The sequence below is a fragment of the Hevea brasiliensis genome, chromosome 8 (assembly GCF_030052815.1).
Source record: "Hevea brasiliensis isolate MT/VB/25A 57/8 chromosome 8, ASM3005281v1, whole genome shotgun sequence".
Taxonomy (NCBI): domain Eukaryota; kingdom Viridiplantae; phylum Streptophyta; class Magnoliopsida; order Malpighiales; family Euphorbiaceae; genus Hevea; species Hevea brasiliensis.
The window spans coordinates 12,315,417-12,337,418 of record NC_079500.1 but is presented as its reverse complement, the minus strand read 5'-3'; the positions used below and the strand labels follow the sequence as shown (position 1 = coordinate 12,337,418).

General features: G+C 32.4%; 1 protein-coding gene and 1 long non-coding RNA gene across 3 annotated transcripts in view; both read left to right on the top strand.

Annotated features, from left to right (window-relative positions):
- The first annotated feature begins 5,349 nt into the window (after nucleotides 1-5,349).
- LOC110649372 (receptor-like protein kinase FERONIA) lies at nucleotides 5,350-8,323 on the top strand. The gene has a single exon (XM_058151297.1). The coding sequence runs from the start codon at nucleotides 5,677-5,679 to the stop codon at nucleotides 8,158-8,160; it is 2,484 nt and encodes an 827-aa protein (XP_058007280.1). The 5' UTR covers nucleotides 5,350-5,676; the 3' UTR covers nucleotides 8,161-8,323.
- Nucleotides 8,324-21,207: 12,884 nt separating this feature from the next.
- The window catches only part of LOC110649375 (uncharacterized), a 21,686-nt gene continuing 20,891 nt past the window's right edge, over nucleotides 21,208-22,002 (top strand). For both annotated transcript variants that reach the window (XR_002493752.2, XR_009150587.1), the window contains exons 1-2: nucleotides 21,208-21,306; nucleotides 21,487-21,580. This is a non-coding gene — a long non-coding RNA (uncharacterized LOC110649375). The remainder of the gene's footprint in view (nucleotides 21,307-21,486; nucleotides 21,581-22,002) is intronic.

The following is a 22,002-nucleotide window of genomic DNA, read 5'->3' as shown; positions in this document are numbered from 1 at the left end:
TCTTAATAACTTCTTACCCAATACGTGTTCTAATAGATTGCCGTGAAAAGCAAAGCGCGGACAAATCCCGGCAGACCAAGAAAATGAGGAAGGTAACTTCTCTCAAGTCTTTCAAAGGCCGAATCAAACTCACCAAATTGGTGGGTTGCAGAGCGACAAATGGTAGATAACTTCCCAGGCTTTTCTGATGAAGTCCAAATCAGTGCCAAATTCTATTGTCATCCCCAATAGATTAAACCCGATTATGTTTTCACAATCATTATCTATTAAGATAAATACCCTTCTCTCACTCTCTCTCTCTCTCTCTCTCTCTCTCTTTTTCTAAATAGAAAGAAACTGAAAATTTTCTTACATTGGTGTAAATTAAGGTGAAAATCATATCAGCAGCCTTAATTTTGATGGTAGAACCAATTTACAAGAAGAGACTAAAGGCAGTGAAAATGGATAATGTGCTTTGTGATATGGAGATCAATAGTGCATAAATGCAAGACATTGTCAGTGTTAGAAGAAAGAATACAAGTAATGAAGGAAAGAATTATGTATTTGTCTGTGTCTTATTTACAGAGATATTACATTTATTTATACATGAGAATGTGAGCTAATTTAGACAAGAATAATAACTATTGTAATTATGCTACACAAATCTCCTATACTCATGCTAATTACTGTAATTATGCTAACACCCCCCCTCAAACTCAAGGTGGTAGCACAGGTGCCAACTTGAGTTTGCTTAAGAGATCCTGAAAGCAAGCGGGAGAATGCGTTTTGGTGAATATATCAGCGGTTTGGCTGACAGAGGAGACAGAAATCAAACATATCGTGCCATGAGTAACATGATAACGTACAAAATGACAATCAATTTCGATGTATTTGGTACGCTCATGAAATACATCATTATGAGAAATCTGTATGACACTTCTATTATCGCAATGAAGCATTGTGGTAGAAGAATGAGTGACACCCAATTCAGTTAATAACCACCGTAACCAAAGTAATTCAGATGTAGCATCAGCAAGAACACGATATTCAGATTCTGTGCTAGAACGTGCGACAACAGTTTGCTTTTTGCTATGCCAAGAGATAAGAGAATTGCCCAAGAAGAAACAATAACTAGTTGTAGAGTGACGATTTGTCAGATCACCAGCCCAATCAGCATCAGAGTAGCCAGATAATACTAGGGAGGAGGTAGCAGAAAAGTGAAAACCATGAAAAAGAGTGTTTTTGATACAACGAAGGATTCGAAGTACTGCAGAGAAATGAGTTGAGCAAGGAGTAGACATAAACTGGCTGACCAGATGAACAACATATGAAATATCAGGTTGAGTAACTGTGAGATAAATAAGACTCCCAACAAGCTGTAGATATAAAGTAGGATCATCAAGAGGAGTGCCATCAAAAGGTGTAAGTTTGCAATTGAGCTCCAATGGGGTTGATACTGTTTTGCTATCAGTGATGCCTGCTCGAGAAAGTAAGTCGGATGCATACTTGGCTTGAGATAGATAATAGCCATCAGAATTTTGAGAAACTTCAAGACCCAAAAAATAGTTGAGAGAATCTAGGTCTTTCATTTCAAAATACTAATTGAGATAATATTGTAACTCTGAAATACCAGATGAATCTTCTCCTGTTATTATCATATCATCAACATAAACCAACAGAAGAACAATACCACTGTCAGTTTGGCGAGTGAATAATGCAGAATCATGTGGACTAGAGAGAAAACCAAGTTGAGCAAGAGTAGAACTAAATTTGGCAAACCAGGCCCTGGAAGCTTGTTTTAATCCATATAAGGCTCGCCAAAGTTTGCAAACCTTATGAGGAGAATGATAACCAGGAGGAGGATGCATATAAACCTCTTCTGTTAAATCACCATGAAGAAAAGCATTTTTGACATCCATCTGGAAAAGTTTCCATTTACGAACTGCAGCAATAGCTAAGAGACTGCGAATAGATGTTAATCGAGCCACTGGAGCAAAAGTTTCTTCATAGTCGATACCATACTCTTGAGTGTACCCTTTGGCTACTAAGCGAGCTTTGCAGCGTTCAATAGTTCCATCAGAATGGGTCTTGATTTTGTAAATCCATTTGCAACCAATAGGGGTCTTGTTTGGTGGAAGATCAACTAAATCCCAAGTATGAGTTTTCTCTAAAGCCTGAAGTTCGTCAGTCATAGCTTGCTGTCAAAGAGGGTCAGTACTTGCCTCACGATAAGAACGAGGCTCATGAAGGGTTACAATAGTAGAGTAACAGTGAAAATCAGAAAGGTAATGAGGGGTTTCTCTTACACGGGTAGAACGACGAAGAGTAGTGCTGGGAGGAGATGCAGGCGCAGGTACTGGATCAACAATTGGTGCAGATTCAACAGGGGCAGGTGTAGTTGGGCTAATATTGAGCACATCACAATCACCTGGATCAGGACTTGGAAACAGCTCTTTGGAGGAGTCAGTGAAAAATAGAGAGTCAGTATTAACAGAGTGATAAAATTTGAAAAGAGAAGAGAACATAGTATTATCCCAAAAGGTAACATGATGAGAGATGCGTAACTTATTAGAAACAGGATCCCAACAACGATACCCTTTGTGTTCATTGCCATAACCAAGAAAACAACATAGACGAGCACGGGGTTCTAATTTGATATGTTCATGAAGTTGTAAAAGAATAAAAGAAACACATCCAAAAGGTTTAAGGATGAAATAGTCAGGAGGTTCTCCAAACAACTTTTCAAAAGGAGATAAATTATGAAGAACCAAGGTAGGAAGACGGTTAATAATATAAACAGCATGAAGAGCTGCTTCTCCACAAAATTTTTCTGAACATGAGGCAGAAAGAAGAAGAGTGCGTACAGAATCAAGAATATGGCGATGCTTGCGTTCGGCTCGCCCATTCTGTTGAGAGGTGTGAGGACAAGAACGTTGAACAATGGTGCCTTGTGGACTAAGAAACTGAAGTAAAGAAGAATCTCGATATTCCATGGCATTGTTTGTTCGGAGAATTTTAATGTCACATGAGAACTGAGTTTTAATCATTTTTGCAAATGTGATATAAATTTGTAATAACTCAGATCGATGTTTCAAAAAATATATTCAAGTAAACCGAGAATAATTATCAATAAATATCACAAAATAACGAAAACCATTTATTGAAGAAATAGGAGAAGGACCCCAAATGTCAGAATGAATTAAACTAAAAGTTGTGTCTGAAGTAGCATTATTATGAGAAAAAGATAATGCAGGTTGTTTTACAAGCTGACAATTTAAACAATTAAATGACTCAAACTTAGTAGATCCTAATAATCCACGAGAAATTAAAGGTTGAATTTTACTGGCAGAAGCATGACCAAGACGAAGATGCCATTGATGAATGGAGGAATTAGGGATTGTAGCTGCAGATACAAATCTCTGAGGAAGATGTAAAGATGCAAGCTCAAATAATCGACCCACACTGCAACCCTTCCCAAGAATCTGTCCCGTTTGTGGATCCTGTACCTGGACATCATGGGAGAAAAAATAACATTTAGTCCTTTTTCACACAACTGACCAACAGAAATAAGATTGAGCGCTAAATTAGGGATATAATACGTGTCAGGGAGATGAAGATTTGAGGTAGACACATGACCAGTATGTGTGATGTTCATTTTAGTACCATTTGCAGTATGGATTGGTGGTAAAGAAGATACAGGTTTTGCAGAAGACAAGAATTTAAAATTAGTGGTCATATGATTACAACATACAGAGTCAAAAAGCCAATAAGAATTATCCAGAATGGCAGACATGGCAGCAGGAGAATTAGAAGAGATATCCTGTTTGAATAGTGCCTCAAGATCACTCATGGTGATGGCAGTAGAACCCTCAGTAGCAGCAACAACAATGACAGAGGAAGATCCAGGCTTTGAGACATTCTTGAATTTAGAATGCCCTCCTTTTGGTCTTGGAGGACGTGTAGGACAATGTTCAAGAATATGACCGTAACCATGACAATATCTGCATTCTATAGTAGGACAATATGCAAAATCATGACCAATTTGATTACAATTCTTACAGAGTTGATTGCCAGATTTCTGATGTGAGGATCGAGTAGTTGCAAGAGCAGTTTCAAATTGAGAAGTTTTATCCAAACTGAGACGAGTCTCTTAAAAAATAATCTCTTGAATAGCAGTATCCAATGATGGGAGTGGATTTCGATGTAGCAGGGACACTCGAACGGCCTCATATTTTGATCGAAGAGCCATTAGAACTTGAATGAGATGAAGATGATCTTCACTGATTTTGGCTTGAGATATTTGATTCCAAATGGGTTGGACCTGGGCAAGAAAATCATTCACAGATTGACCTGCTTCTTGTTTCAGATTATGAAGAGTAGTCCACAACTGATAATAATAGGCAAGTCCAGTGGTCTGATATCGATTAGCCAAAAAATCCCAGATTTCTTTTGCAGAGTCATAATTAGCAAATTTGATGTGGATGGACGAGATAGATGTATTGCGAAACCAGGTGATGATATGATGATTTTTACTATCCCAATCCTCAAGACAGTCAGCAAATTTTGCATCAGTTTCATCGTTATCTCTTGTCGGCGTGGTGATATCTCCGGTAACAATACGCCAAAGCTTGCGACCTATCAAAAAACTTTTTATTCCTTGAACCCAAAGATTATAGTTGGAACAAGTTAAAACTGTTGCAATATGTTTTGAAATATCAGATTTCTCCATTGATAACAAGATGAGGAGAAAAAAAAATATTATAATAACAGGAATGAAAGAATGAACCAGAACAGGTTGCAAGAGAGAAGAGAGACCCTATAAACTAGAAATAAAAGCTTTACGGCTCTGATATTATGTTAGAAGAAAGAATACAAGTAACGAAGGAAATCATTGTGTATTTGTCTGTGTCTTATTTACAGAGATATTACATTTATTTATACATGAGAATATGAGCTAATTTAGACAAGAATAATAATTGCTGTAATTATGCTACATAAATATCCTATAATCATGCGAATTACTATAATTATGCTATACAAATATCTTATAATCATGCTGATCACTGTAATTATGCTAACAGTCAATAATCGGGAAACCAATAAAGATGATTTCTTGAGAGACTATTATAGCTAATTCAGGCAGAAAATAGAGCACCTACTTTGGTCTTTGTGTTTTCAGGTCCACGGAATCCCATTCTAGCAATATCTTTACAATACAGAGGATATATGGCCAAGAATAGCTGATACTTGCCATCAAACATTAAGATTTTTTCTTTCTCATGTCCCTTCAAGAATTATAGGCACAGCTTCTTGGGTGGTTAGAGGGTGATTTTTAAAGAAGAAACTACACGTTAACAGAGTCAGCTGTCTCCTGGAACGACGTTTTTTCAAGTCATTTATCGTCAAAAGTCATCAAAGCAGAATCATCGTATAGAAGACGTTCTGACATTTCTCATCTTATCATTCTGGACAGCTTTCTGTCGATCCCACAACCAAATTAGCTACCAGTCCACACGCCAAGTTTACTTTCAGAGGTAGACTGCCAGACCTTCGAAGTCTTCTGTCTTCAAATGTTTGATCTAGCTACCTGAAAACAAACTGCCTACTGAATGGTCACAACTAAGCGGCAGAGTCTTTTGTTTATCAAATGCTTATATACCATTGTTTCATTTAGTTAGCTCATAGCTTGCAGCAATCATGTTTCTTGTTGTTTTGTTCTTTTTCTGCTGCACAGTACCCCTCTCTGCTGATGAGCTACCTTACTACGTGCCTTCGGATAACTTCGCAATGGATTGTTCTCCATCATATTCATCTTCTGATTTCAAATCAACTTCTGCCAGCGAAAAAAAATTCAATTTTTCATCTGTGACAAGAGTATATGCCTTAGATCCTCACTACCGTGACGTGAAACCAAAAGTTTCTGCTTGCATTTTTAGAAAACAGTTCACTTACCCATTTTTTGTCTCCATTGGCCCCAAGTTTGTTCGCCTTTACTTTAAACCAATCACATATTCAGGACTGAATTTATCAAAGGCATTGTTCTCTGTCAATATTGATCGGTACAGAGTTCTTACCACTTCTGAATCCTCCTATTCCAAACTCCCCTCAGATGTTAGTTATTTTGTAAGAGAATTCTGTATCAACACATATAGCCAAATATTAAATGTGACTTTCACTCCATCTTCGAAGATTTCTGGTGCATATGCTTTTTTCAACAAGATTGAAATCGTCTCCATGCCTTCGAATCTTTACATCCAAGAAAATGTTCCACTGCCCCTCATTGGACAGCCTTCTGGTTATTCTATGGGGAACTCTACAGCCCTTGAGATGATGTACCGGCTGAACGTAGGAGGGGATTTGATCCCTCAACCAGAAGATACTGGAATGTTTCGCCTCTGGACAAGGGACGCCGATTACTTTGTAAGTAATGAAGCTGGGACAAGTACTATTGAATCAGAAGTTGAAATTAAGTCAAGCTTATTGGCACCTACATACGCTGCTCCAGTTCAAGTTTACGCATCTGCCCGTGCAGTTGAGGATGTGTCTGCAAGCAAATATAGTGCTAGATGGTCATTTCCTGTTGATTTTGGCTTCTACTACCTAGTCAGGCTTCATTTCTGTGAGATTTCAAGGAAGATTCAGAAAGAAGGTCGAAGAGTGTTTCATGTTTATATCAACAATCAAACTGCTGAAGATCATGCTGATATTTTTCATTGGAGTCAGGGGGTTGGAATTCCCATTTCCAGGGACTATGTCGTCAACTTTTCAAGACCAGGAGAAGGCAAAAAGATTCTATCAATAGCGATAGCAAGTGACAATGGATCATCCGCAATACACGCAGGTCCGATTTTAAATGGGTTGGAAATTTTCAAGTTGTCTGACTATTTTAACAATCTGGCAGGAAATCATCCATTTGGATTTGGAGTAAGAAATTCAGACTTCAAAGATTATGCTGAAGATCACTGTGTTTTGATAGGTGCAGCCCGTGTTCTTGGATGGAGTGTTTTGGCCACCAATTTTCTCTTCTGCTTTTCTTCACTAGTCTCAAATTTTAAGCAGCGCAGAGAAAAACCTAGGGAAGGAAAATCATCAGACTATTGTCGGATCTTCTCACTTGCTGAGATAAAGTCAGCAACCAACAATTTTGCAGATACTTTACTCATTGGCACTGGCGGATTTGGGATGGTCTACAAAGGGACCATCGATGGTGGCTGCACCAATGTTGCTATAAAACGTGCCAATCCAAGTTCACACCAAGGTTTAAAAGAGTTTCAAACTGAAATCTCCATGCTTTCAGAGTTAAGGCACACCCACCTAGTTTCTCTGATTGGTTATTCAATGGAGAACAAAGAAATGATTCTTGTTTATGATTACATGGCTCGAGGTACGCTACGTGATCACCTTTACAAGAGCCAGAAGCCTCCACTTCCATGGAAGCAGAGGCTCAAGATTTGTATAGGAGCAGCACGAGGACTACACTACTTGCACACAGGAGCAAAGAGCATTATCATCCATCGAGACATCAAGAGCACCAACATATTGTTAGATGAAAAATGGGTTGCCAAGGTTTCAGATTTCGGGTTATCGAAAACAGGCCCGAGCGCAAAGACAGAGTCTAAGACTAAGACACATGTTTCAACCATGGTGAAGGGTACTTTTGGTTACCTGGATCCTGAATATTATCGACGACAAAAACTGACAGAAAAATCTGATGTATACTCATTTGGAGTGGTACTGTTTGAGACTTTATGTTCTAGGCCTGCTGTGATGCCTATGGTAGGAATAGAAGAGGAAGAAGAGTATGATGAGAAAGCAAATTTGGCAGAATGGGCATTGCATTGCTGCCAAATGGGGACTATTGATCAGATAATTGATCCATATCTGAAGGGAAAGATTGACCATGAATGCTTCAGGACTTTCACTGATATAGCAAAGAAATGTTTGGCAGAAAAGGGAATTGAAAGGCCGTCCATGGGAGATGTGTTATGCAATTTAGAGCTGGCAATGCAGCAGCAGAATGCTGCTGATTTGCAGGAGGAGAGGGATACAAAAGAGGCTTATGGAGGGATGAATGGTGATGTTTGTATGATGATTGATGGTAGACAATGCATTTGCTCTAATAATTCAGATAAAACTCCAGGAGTGGAATTCTCTGAGATCATGTTTCCCATTGGACGTTGAAGAGAATTTTAAACTCAACTGAGATTCCTAAACCTTTCCCATTTATGATTTTGTTATAATTCCATGAATGTAGAAGTCAAAAAGTAAATCCTGTTGTTTACTATTTTTCTAAAGGAAAAGTATGATATCAAGTAGAGCACTGAGGTTTGATTTTCTACAAACAGATAGCTGTAATTTCTATTGAAATGAACAAAATATATATATATATATATATATATATATATATATATATATATATATATATATATATATATATATATATATTTTAATTACATATGAGGGTCTCTCTTGAAATAATTTTTTTTTTTTAAATTTAAGTTGATCTCAACCATAATTTTATTTAGTACGTATTTTATGAAAATTACATATAAGTATTTAATACTTTTTTATTAATTTGATTTTATAAATATTTAAAATTTAAGTGATTGTATTTAAGTAACTGATAAGCCATTCGGAAGGAATAATATTTAATTAGTCATTTTATTTACATATTGCGTAGATTATTTTTTTATTTTATTTTAATAATGTAATTTAATATTTTTTTATATTTTATAATTTTAAAATTATATTATCTTGTTAAATATAGTAAATGTAATTTAAATATTATTAAATTTTAAATATTTATATATCTGTTTAACTTAAATTAAATTTTTATTTTTGAATAATTATTAATTATTATTTCTCAAAATATTAATTAATGTTACAATATAATATATTTAGAGTATAAATACAATTAAAAGAAGGTTATATGATTTAGAAAAATTATTTTCATAACAGTAAATATAATAAAAAGTATGTTCAAATAATTAATAGTTAATATTTTAGCCCCTAAAAAATTGAATTATCATAGGAATCGGAATATATAAAAGTTGTAATTGTTATTTAGTAGAAGAATTTTCAAGGGACTACTCATATAATTAGATCTAAAAATTATCAGAAGAGAAAATTATTAATATTTATGATAAAAAAAAAATGAATGAAAGAAGTGGGGAGAGTGCCAATTGGACATTAAAATAAAAACTCATAAATTATTAAAATAAATACCATAAGTCTCACATTTTAAATTTTTTAAATGCCTAAAATTAAAATACATAAAATATTTAACATTATAAAATTTTAATGACTGGAATGCCGAGCAAATGGAGAAGAGCATTACACCAAAAATGGAGAAGGAGCATTGCATCAGGATATGGCAGCGAAGGATGATGAAACTCTAGAAAACACTGTAAGGAAGGTCTACTCATCAAAACCAAGGAAATGACTTGAATCAGACCTATCACTTGCAACAAAACTTCCGATTAGGCCAATTGCAAGCTGAAAACAAAGCCAACACTATAGGGTCTTCGAGCGGTGGATAACAGTTCCTTTAGCCTCTCATGGCCATTTTAAGGGACTAGATGTTGACAGAGGACATTGGTAGCATCTTTAATAGTTACCATATAGAACCCATATAGAAAGAAACACCCAAATAGCCAAACCATCACTAAGAGAAACAAAACCTCAACCTTTCAATAAAGCTTTGATTGTTGGGTGAGATTGAAGAAGCAGAGACAAGAACTGTTGAGGCAGTGGGTGTAGAATAGGCTTTGAGGCGTGATGAATCACTATCTTTAAGGTATTAATTGCCCCCACTAGATTGCTGCAAGGTTATGACAATATACCTCCAGGATACAACAAAGCCTGAAATCTGCAGACAGCAACTCCTGAAGATTTCCCTTAAGAACTCTTTATATGAACTGAATTTAGAGAGATTAGAAGAAAAGAAGAAGAAGTAGAAGTAGTATATCTGGATTGAAAAAACTCATCCATATTTATAAAGAATGAAAAGTCATGGCACCTTTACTAAATAGACACATCTGTCTATCTCCAATAGATACAACTGTTTATGTAATAGACATGTCTATTTATTAACAGATACTTATACAAACAGTTGTGACTGTTTGTATAGAATTGATATGTCTGTCTATTAACAGACACATCTACTTGTTAAGTGCCATAATAGAATAATATATATTGAATTATATATATATAATTCTATACATATTTCACTCTTGCCATTCCTTCACTTTCTTATATTTTAACAATATAGAAATTTTTTCTCTCTATACTATCTAACATACAAGCTATTTATAACAATCTATCACTTAGCTTTTATTGTTAGATCCCATTGTTTCATGCATAATGAAAAGTATCTTTCGATTTAAACTTTTCCTTAGTGTAAGTATTTCAAAGTTCTAAAGAAATCATGGTGGCCTTAGCTTAAACCTAGATTCCTATTAAATAGAACCGGAAATACTACACACACGAATCAATTAGTTCGACTTAAAAAGTTCACCAAAATTTTAGCACGAATATGGCCTTGTGCTACCTCCTGTTTTCATGAACATTTACAAAGTTATTCTCACTTTTGTTGAAGCGGCACCACTTCCTATGTTCATATAGGTGAAGTTTCCTTTGTAATAATTTTAAACTTCATTAAGAGTATAAATACTCATCCTCATTCCATTAACTTAATACACTAAGTACTTAATTACAACATTTACTAATGACTTGTTGTTACCCTTTAAACTTTATTTAGTAATAATACTATAAAGTAGGGTTCCCATCATTAGTAAATTTAATGGAATATTTTTAATCCTAATCCAGCACATGTATTTTTTATCATATCTCTCGAGAGCCCTTTTGTAAACGGATCTGCCAGATTATTACAAGATTTGACATAAGTAATAGTAATAATTCCATCAGAGATTAATTGTCTCACATACTCATGTCTTAAGCTAATATGTCTAGACTTTCCATTATAAATTTTATTATAAGCTCTAGACATTGTTGCTTGACTATCACAATGTAAGGAAACAGCAGGCATCGGTTGTGGCCACAACTTGATATCTAATAAAAAATTTCTCAGCCATTCTGCCTCCTTACCAGCTGCTGCTAGAGCTATAAATTCTGATTCCATTGTAGAATGGGTTATACAAGTTTGTTTCTTTGATGCCCAAGAAATAGCACATCCTCCTAAGGTAAAAACCCAACCGGAAGTTGATTGATTATCATTAATACTAGTTATCCAGCTAGCATCTGTATAACCTTCTAACACAATTGGAAATTTATTATAAAATAAACCAAAGTTTATAGTTCTTTTTAAATAACCAAGAACTCTTGAAATTGCTTTCCAATGTTCAATACTAGGCTTACTAGTGTATCTTGATAATTTACATACTGCAAAAGCAATATCAGGTCTAGTGCAATGCATAGCATACATTAAGCTACCAATTGCACTAGCATACTCAATTTGAGCAACTGCCCTGCCAGAATTTTCAGTTAATTTGGAAGAAACATCATATGGAGTTTTTGCTTCTTTGACTTTTAAATGATTAAATTTATTTAATATTTTCTCAATATAATGAGATTGGCAAAGAGCAAAACCCCCACTATGTTTTTTTACTTTGATACCTAAGATTGTATCTACCTCTTTTAAATCTTTCATTTTAAATTTTGAGGTTAGATACTTCTTTGTATCATTCACACCTTCCATATTTGTTCCAATTATAAGCATGTCATCAATATAAAGACAAATTATCACACTAAAATGATCTGTAAATTTGGAATAAATACATTTATCAGCACTATTATGTTTAAAGCCATATTCCAAAATTGCAGAATCAAATTTCTCATGCCATTGTTTCGGTGCTTGTTTTAAACCATATAAAGATTTAATTAATTTACAAACTTTTCTTTCATTCCCTGGTAAAACAAATCCTTCTGGTTGCTCTATATAAACTTCTTCTTCTAAGTCACCATTTAGAAAGACTGTCTTAACATCCATTTGATGTACATATAAATTATATATTGATGCTAAAGATAAAAGTACTCTAATAGATGTTATTCTAGCCACTGGTGCATATGTATCAAAGTAGTCAATTCCCTCTTTTTGTTTAAAACCCTTTGCAACCAATCTAGCTTTAAAAGTTTGAATCGATCCATCTGTGTTATATTTTCTTCTGAAAACCCATTTACATCCTATTGGTTTAGAACTAGGTGGCAAATCAACTAGAACCCATGTATTATTAAATAATAATGAATCCATTTCATCATTGATTGGCTCTTTCCAAAAGGCCACATCCCTTGTAGTCATTGCCTCTTGAAACGTTTTAGGATCATCTTCTACATTTAACAAAATTGGTATTTTGTTAAGTACAACTGACCTATTGCCTTCTACCAGAAAAATAATAGCCTGAGAAGATATAAAATCTGGATGTAAATTATTTTCTTTTCTAATACGTTGACTTCTTCTAATTTTATTAGAAGAATCTAACTTTCTTTTGTTGCTAGACGTCGATTCAAAATTAATATCAATACTAGAACCATTGCTTTGACTTGAACTATTCATGGGCTCATGTATAGGGTCATTATGAAATTTATTTTCAATAAATTCAACATCCCTAGATTCTACAATTACATTTAAGTCTAAATTTAAAATTCTATAAGCTTTGGAATTTTCGGCATAACCAACGAAAACTCCTTTCAAAGCTCTAGGACCTAATTTAGTCCTTTTAGGATCTGAAACTCTATAATATGCTAAACAGCCCCACACTCTTAAATAGTTCAAGTTAGGTTTTCTATTTTTCCATAATTCAGATGGAGAAATCTTAAATTTTCTAGAAGGAATTCTATTATGTAAGTGACAAGCAGTAAGTAAAGCTTCTCCCCATAAGTTTGTTGGCAAATTAGATTTCACAAGCATAGAATTAAGCATATCCACTAAGGTTCTATTCTTTCTTTCTGCCAACCCATTTTGTTGTGGTGTATAAGGTGCACTTATTTGATGTATAATTCCATTTTCTTCACAAAATGAAGAAAATTCATTGGAAAAATACTCACCACCTCTGTCACTTCTCAAAATTTTTATTTTTTTTCCTTTTTGATTCTCAACTTCAGATTTATAAATCTGAAACATTTGGAATGCTTGATCTTTATTTTTCATTAAATAAACATAAGTATATTTGGAGAAATCATCTATGAAAGTTATAAAATATCTATTTCCTCCTTTAGTCAATATTCCATTTAATTCACAAATATCAGAATGCACAAGTTCTAATAACTTAGAAGATCTTTCAACTTTTGGAAAAGATTTCTTAATCATTTTTGCTTGAATACAGATTTCACAAGATTTTTTTATTATCATCTATATATGAAATTAAACCATGTTTAGCCATAAATTTTAAAGATTTAAAACTAATATGTGCTAAACGATCATGCCATAAAGATAAAAATGACTCAACAAAGATAAATGTAAATATTCATAATATTATTAATAACGAGTTTAAACATTCCATCACATGAGTAACCTTTTCCCACAAATAGTCCATTTATGGACACAATTATTTTATCGGACTCGAACGACCTTATAACCTTTCTTACACAACAGACTAGCAGACATAAGATTTTTCCTTATTTCTGGCACATACAACACATTTACTAATAATAGCTTCTTTCCAGAAGTGAAGTTTAATTCAACACTTCCTTTTCCCACCACTTTAGCGGAATCATGATTGCCCATTAGAACTTTCTGCCCATTTACAACTTCTTCATAATTTTTAAATTGAGTCTTATCGTTGCAAACATGAGCAAGAGCTCTAATCATACCACCAATCATTGAATTTGGTTGTTGTAGCCATATTGAGTTATGTTACCATTCCAATATGCAAATCTGATATCATTGCAATCAATTCAGTAGTTTGTTCAACTATATTTGCTTTATTGGAATTCTGAGCACTATTATTCGTATCTTCTTTCTTATGTTTCTTTAGAAACCTGCATTCACGCTTGTAGTGCCCTTTCTTGCCACAATTGTAACAAGTTCTTCCTTTCTTTGATTTCTTTATTCTTGCCATAACTAGTATCTTGTTCGCTTCGTAAAAATTTCTCTTACTTCCAGAATTTTTCTTTTGAAAATTCTGACTTCCTTGCACAAAATTAACTTTTGTAGTAGATTCAGAAACAAATTTCTTATCACGATTTCTTGTCTCTTCTTCAATGCGCAAGTGTTTCGAACTGCTCAAGAGAAAATCTTATGTGTTATGCAGTAATTTCTTCCTATAATCATTCCAACTAGGAGGAAGTTTTGCTATTATTCCTCCTACTTGCAATGATTCAGGAACTATCACTTTCAAATCTTTAAGTTTTGAAACCAGGACATGTAACTCATGGACTTGATCCATAAGTATATATTATCAACCATTTGGAATTCAAAATATTTCATGATGATAAATTTATCCACACCTTGTTTTTCTGATGTGTATTTGAACGCCAGTGATTTCCAGATTTCCATTGGAGACTTGAAGTAAATAGATCATACAGCCTATCTGACAAGTTGTTAAGAATATGACCTCTGCATAGCAATTCATCTTCTTCACGCTTGTCTCGACCGCTTTCACTTGTTCGAATCTTCTGGAGTTGGTGGTGAAATGGCAGGCAGACTTCGATCAAGTATATAAGAAATCTTCAATGTGGTGAGTAAGAATAGCATCTTGTCTTTCCAGCAAACATAGTTTGTCCCATCAAAATGATCAAGTTTCACGAACTCTTGATTCATCACGGAAGCTTGATCTTGGACTCCATTGCGATTAATACCTTAAAATTGTTGAGCGATGGGTGTAGAATAGGCTTTGAGGCATGATGAATCACTATCTTTAAGGTATTAATTGCCCCACTAGATTCTGCAAGGTTATGGCAATATACCTCCAGGATACAACAAAGCACGAAATCTGCAGACAAGAACTCTGAAGATTTCTCCTAAGATCTCTTTATATGAATCGAATTTAGAGAGATTAGAAGTAAAGAAGAAGAAGTAGAAGTAGTATGTATCTGTATTGAAAAACTCATCCATATTTATAAAGAATGAAAAGTCATGGCACCTTTACTAGATAGACACATCTCTATCTCCAATAGATACAATGTTTATGTAATAGACATGTCTGTTATTAACAGATACCTATACAAACGATTGTATTTGTTTGTATAGAATTGATATGTCTGTCTATTAACAGACACATCTACTTGTTAAGTGCCATAATAGAATAATATATATTGAATTATATATATATAATTCTATACATATTTCACTCTTGCCATTCCTTCACTTTCTTATATTTTAACAATATAGAAATTTTTTCTCTCTATACTGTCTAACATACAAGCTATTTATAACATTGTTATAAATAGCTTGTATGTTAGACAGTATAGAGAGAAAGAATTCCTATATTATTAAAATATAAGAGAATGACAAGAGTGAAATATGTATAGAATTATATATATATAATTCAATATATATAATTCTATTATAGCACTTGATACGTATATGTGTAAAATAAAATAATTATCATATTGTAATTTTCGTAAATAAATTATGAACAGATGTGTTTATTAACAAGTAGATGTGTCTGTTAATAGGCAGACATGTCAATTCTATACAAACAGTCACAACTATTTATATAGGTGTCTGTTAATAAACAGACATGTCTGTTCTATACAAAAGTCATAACTGTTTGTATAGGTATCTGTTAATAAATAGATATGTCTATATAAATAGTCACAACTATTTGTATAGGTATCTTTTAATAAACAGACATGTCTATTACACAAATAGTTGTATCTATTGGAGATAGACAAATGTGTCTATCTAGTAAAGGTGCCATGGCTTTTCATTCATTATAAATATGGATGAGTTTTTTCAATCTAGAGATATACTTCTTCTTCTTCTTTTCTTCTAATCTCTCTAAATTCAGTTCATATAAAGAGTTCTTAAGGGAAATCTTCAGGAGTTGCTGTCTGCAGATTTCAGGCTTTGTTGTATCCTGGAGGTATATTGCCATAACCTTGCAGCAATCTAGTGGGGGCAATTAATACCTTAAAGATAGTGATTCATCACGCCTCAAAGCCTATTATACACCCACTGCCACAACAATTTTAAGGTATTAATTACAATGGAGTTTAAGGCTGTTTCCGTGATGAATCAAGGGTTCGTGAAACTTGATCATATTAAGGAACAAATTATGTTCACTGAGAAGGTGAAAGCAGATCAGGAAAAGAAGATGAATTGCCATGCAGAGGTCATATTCTCAATAACTCATCAGATATACTATAAGATTTGTTTACCTCTGTCAAATCTCCAAAGGAAATCTGGAATTCGTTAGAATTCTAAATACTTAATAATATGCCTGTTATGGATAAGTCCATGAGTTGCATATTTTTGTTTCAAAGTTTAAAGATTTGAAATTGGTAGTTCCTAAATCATTGCAATTATGAGGAATAAGAGCACATCATACTTCTAGTTTGAATGATTATAGGAAAAAATTATTGTATGCTACATACGACTTTTCTTTTAAATAGATTCAGAAATATATACACATTAAAAGTTTTTTATGTGATAATTTATTTTATGTTGATGACATGCTTATAATTAGAAGAAATATAAGGTTATATTATGATGCTAAAGCTCATGGTGAATGTGTTAAAGAAGATAATAAGATTTATGTGCAAAAGTCAAAAAAACACTTTTTATATGCATAAATCCTAATTCATAATAATTGTGTCTATCATTAACTAGGTAGGGATATTGTTAAAATATTAGTGATAGAAAAATTTGTCTCATTTCAAAAGAGTTATATCTGTTCATTAAAAGATATCAAAATGAACTATTTATTACCGATAATTATATTTGTTTTAAAAGATGTAAATGAACAAATGTAATTATTCTAAGAGATACAAAGTGAACGGTTGTATCTATTATAAAAGGTATAAGTAAACAAATATAATTGTTCTAAGAGATACAAAGTGAATGGTTGTATTTGTTCTAAAAGGTATAAGTGAATGGTTGTATCTGTTCTAAGAGGTATAAGTGAACGGTTGTATATGTTCTAAGAGGTATAAGTGAACAGATGTAATTATACTAAGAGATACAAAGTAAACAGTTGTATCTGTTGTAAAAGTTATAAGTGAACAGATGTAATTATTCTAAGAAATACAAAGTGAATGATTGTATCTGTTGTAAAAGGTGCAAGAGAATAGATGTAATTGTTATAAGAGATACGAAGTGAACTGTTGTGTCTATTCTAAAAGGTGTAAGTGAACAGATATAATTATTCTAATAGATACAAAGTGAACTATTGTATATGTTTGAAGAGATGCAAATGCTTTATAAATAGCAGTTTGGAATAAAAAATCTATTAACTTTTTTTTTTGTCTCTTCTCTTCATTTTTACCTACAATCAATATTATTATTCTTTAATATATTCTTGGGAGAATTTTAAAATTACTGTCTAGATTTATATTTTGGTTATTATCCTTGAGGGATCTGTCTAAACTACCTAGCGGTAACATAGTGGGGGTTTTACTCTTTGTCAATTTCATTATATTGAGGGAAGCAAATACTCCATATGATATTTGTTGCAAATTGACTGGAAATTTTGGTAGAATAATTACTCAAATTGAGTACACTAATGCTATTGATAGCTTAATATATGCTATGTATTACATTAGACCTGATATTGCTTTCGCAGTATTTAAATTATCAAGTTATACTAGTAATATTAGTATGAAATACTGGAAAGAAATTTCAAGGTTTGGATATTAAAAAAAAAAAGAATTATAAACTATAGATTATTCTGTGATAAATTTCCAAATGTGTTAAAACCATATAAAGTGTTGTATTCATGCAAAAAGTTGTCTCTTGGCCAAAAGATGTAACTAAATAAAAAGATGCAATTCTTTTTAATAGTTACATGTATGAAGAGATGAATTTATTGGCCAAAAGGTTGATACATTTTGAGTAGTAAATATAAGAGCCTTACAAGTCATTTGTAAGAAGTGACAAAAAGACAAATGAGTATGCATTTGTGTGTGTGTGCAAGTTTAGCTTGGTTCTTTATTGTTGGATACTCTCATTTTAAATAAGTTATGGAGCAATTTATTTCTGCAAATAAGGTACAAATCTAGACTGTGAATTATTTATGCAGTTCATGTTATAAACATGTGATTATATGGTTGACTAGTGAAACAAATATGGTTGGAGATCCTAAAGTGTTATAAATGCCAATTGGATGTGTAGTACTAAGGATAATAAGTCAACCTTTGGTTGGGTGTCCACTTTAGGTGGAGGTTTTGTTTCTTGGGCATCAAAGAAACAAACTTGTATAACTTATTCTACAGTAGAATCTGAATTTATATCTTTGGCAAATGTTGGTAAAGAAGTTGAATGGCTGAGAAACTTATTATCGGATATTAAGTTGTGGCCACAACCTGTGCTATCTATTTCTTTATATTGTGATAATCAAATCACGATGGTTAAAGCTTATAGTAAAATATACAATTGAAAATATATATATATAAGCTTAAGACATGAAAAATGTAAGACAATTAGTCTCTAATGGTGTTATTACCATGTTTATGTTAAATCCTATAATAATCTAGCAAATCTTTTAATAAAAGGGCTCTCGAGAGTTATGATCATAAGTACATGTGCTGATTAGGATTTAGAATATTCCATTAAATTTACTAATGATGGGAACCCTACTTTATAGTATTATTACTAAATAAAGTTTAAAGGGTAACAACAAGTCATTAGTAAATGTTATAATTAAATACTTAGTGTATTAAGTTAATGGAATGAGGATGAGTATTTATACTCTTAATGAAGTTTAAAATTATTACAAAGGAAACTTCACCTATATGAACATAGGAAGTGGTGCCGCTTCAACAAAAGTGAGAATAACTTTTGTAAATGTTCATGAAAACAGGAGGTAGCACAAGGCCATATTCGTGCTAAAATTTTGGTGAACTTTTTAAGTCGAACTAATTGATTCGTGTGTGTAGTATTTCCGGTTCTATTTAATAGGAATCTAGGTTTAAGCTAAGGCCACCATGATTTCTTTAGAACTTTGAAATACTTACACTAAGGAAAAGTTTAAATCGAAAGATACTTTTCATTATGCATGAAACAATGGAATCTAACAATACAAGCTAAGTGGGGGATTGTTATAAATAGCTTGTATGTTAGACAGTATAGAGAGAAAGAATTCCTATATTATTAAAATATAAGGGAATGACAAGAGTGAAATATGTATAGAATTATATATATATAATTCAATATATATAATTCTATTATAGCACTTGATACGTATATGTGTAAAATAAAATAATTATCATATTGTAATTTTCGTAAATAAATTACGAACAGATGTGTTTATTAACAAGTAGATGTGTCTGTTAATAGGCAGACATGTCAATTCTATACAAACAGTCTGGCTTGTTTATATAGGTGTCTGTTAATAAGCAGACATGTCATTCTATACAAAAGTCATAACTGTTTGTATAGGTATCTGTTAATAAATAGATATGTCTATATAAATAGTCACAACTATTTGTATAGGTATCTTTTAATAAACAGACATGTCTATTACACAAATAGTTGTATCTATTGGAGATAGACAAATGTGTCTATCTAGTAAAGGTGCCATGACTTTTCATTCATTATAAATATGGATGAGTTTTTTCAATCTAGAGATATACTTCTTCTTCTTCTTTTCTTCTAATCTCTCTAAATTCAGTTCATATAAAGAGTTCTTAAGGAAAATCTTCAGGAGTTGCTGGCTGCAGATTTCAGGCTTTGTTGTATCCTGGAGGTATATTGCCATAACCTTGCAGCAATCTAGGGGGGGCAATTAATACCTTAAAAATAGTGATTCATCACGCTTCATTGTCTACGAGACAAAGACCTAAACCTATTTACACACGTCTAAAGGTGAAGAAGGCAAATGCTCCGAGCAAAGGGAGAAAGCTTTCCTCTCCTCAAATGGGATAGGGGAAAGCCCCCTTGTCCATTGTTTGATATCACTGTTTAAATTATTATTGAAAAAATTATTTTTTAAATATATTAATTAAAAAATATTAAAAAATAATTAAAAATTAAATTTATTAATTTTAATCATAAAAAAATTAAAATAATAAAATAACATTTAAAATAATATTTTTATTAAAAAAACAATTTTAATCTTTAAAATTCAATTCCAAATAAATTGTCAGAAGGAGAACTTTCTCCTTAAAAAAAAAAAGAGATGAGGGAGAATTTTTCTCTCTCTAATATTTAGAGAGAGACTCACATTGACTTCTTTTCAAAAGACATAGTAAGCAACTCTCCTAACTCCCTAAACGGAATAAAACAATTGCAATCTAATAAAATTCTTTAACCTTATTTAAAAAATGTAAATAAAAAACAAAAAATTTATATAAAATTATAAAATGATGAGTTATTATAATGTTTTCTCAAAACTTTTAAATGCCATGATAAAATTTTTAATTGACAGATGCATCATTTGTGAGTAATATAATTTCTTACGAATTAATTCACTTTGATAGCATATAATATTATATTCTATTCATGTGTTGTTCACATTTTAATTATGGACAATTTTTTAAAATAAAATCTTATAATAGAAATAATAATATATAAAACTTGAAGTACAAATTTATTTTATGCAGTAAATCTTGTATTTAATAGATAATATTATATATAAATTTTTTTCGTAAGAAAGATTTTAGGTGAGTGGAGGTTTTTAAAGATTATTATATAATATAGTATGAAATTAAAATGATAGTACTTTCTTAAAAATTTAAGTGTTTGATATAATAATAAACGCTCGATTTTATGATTGATATTAGAATATTAATTTTATTTTGAAAACTCAATTAAAAAAAAGTTAGAATAAAATGATTTTTTCTTTTTTAACCCGACAAGAGAAGAATTTCTATCATAACTTAGTATCTTCAACTGAATTTATAAAATTTAATCTAATAATTAAAAAAAATAAAATACAAATAAAATAAATTAAAAACAAAATAATTATAGAAAACATTTTAAACGGAGAAAGTCAGACAGCACTAAACAGGTGTATGGAGAACTTTAGAATCCAGCTACATTGGATTCCCACCCCAACTCTATTTAAACATGGATTCCATTAAAGTTGGATTAGATATTTTCTTCTCTCTCTTCACGTCGTACATTTTTCTACGCCAATACTCTTTCTCCTTTCCGTCCTTTCAAGAATCAAACCTCTCTCCATCTCTCTTCTGGTCCTTCTCCGATCCACAGTACGTTCCTTCGCTTCTTTTACCTCTTCTATTGATCCTTCTTTGCTTTGCATCATTACCTTCCATGTTTTTGGGTTGCTGGTAAATGGGGGTTTTAACTGCACTCCTATCTATCTTCTTCTCTTTGGCTCTCACAAGACGATCCTATTTTGTGTTTTTTCTTTTTTCTTTCCTTTGCAGGTTTGCTTGGTAGACGGTTTCTTGTTTTTCTCTGATGTATGTTAGACTTTTATGTGCAGAAGGTTTAGGCTATGGATTTTCTCTCCCCTTCAAGGTGAAGATAAAGAAATATATTTCATGTTTTCGTTTTTGATGATTGTACGGAGTTTTTAGTTTTTGGGTTTGGTGATATTATATCGGTTCCTTGTTTCTGTTCTTTGTTTCGAAATTTTTTTGTGGGGATGGTGCATGATTTTTGCCAGTACTTGCATTAACTAAATTATGCAGCAAATGGAATTAGGTGTTCTGATGAAGGTAGAAATTGGAGAAATGGTTTAATTTGTTTAAACTATTTTTATTTTCTTTTTCTTTCTCAGAACTTAAGTACATTGGCGTGGCTAGGGGTGTGCATGGTTCCTTTGGTCCCTAGCTAAACCTAAAAATTGTACCAAACTAATCAGAATCGAATTGAGCATATTTTATTGTTAGGTTTGATTTTGATTCTTCACTAGGAACCAAATTAGAATAGTAGCAAGC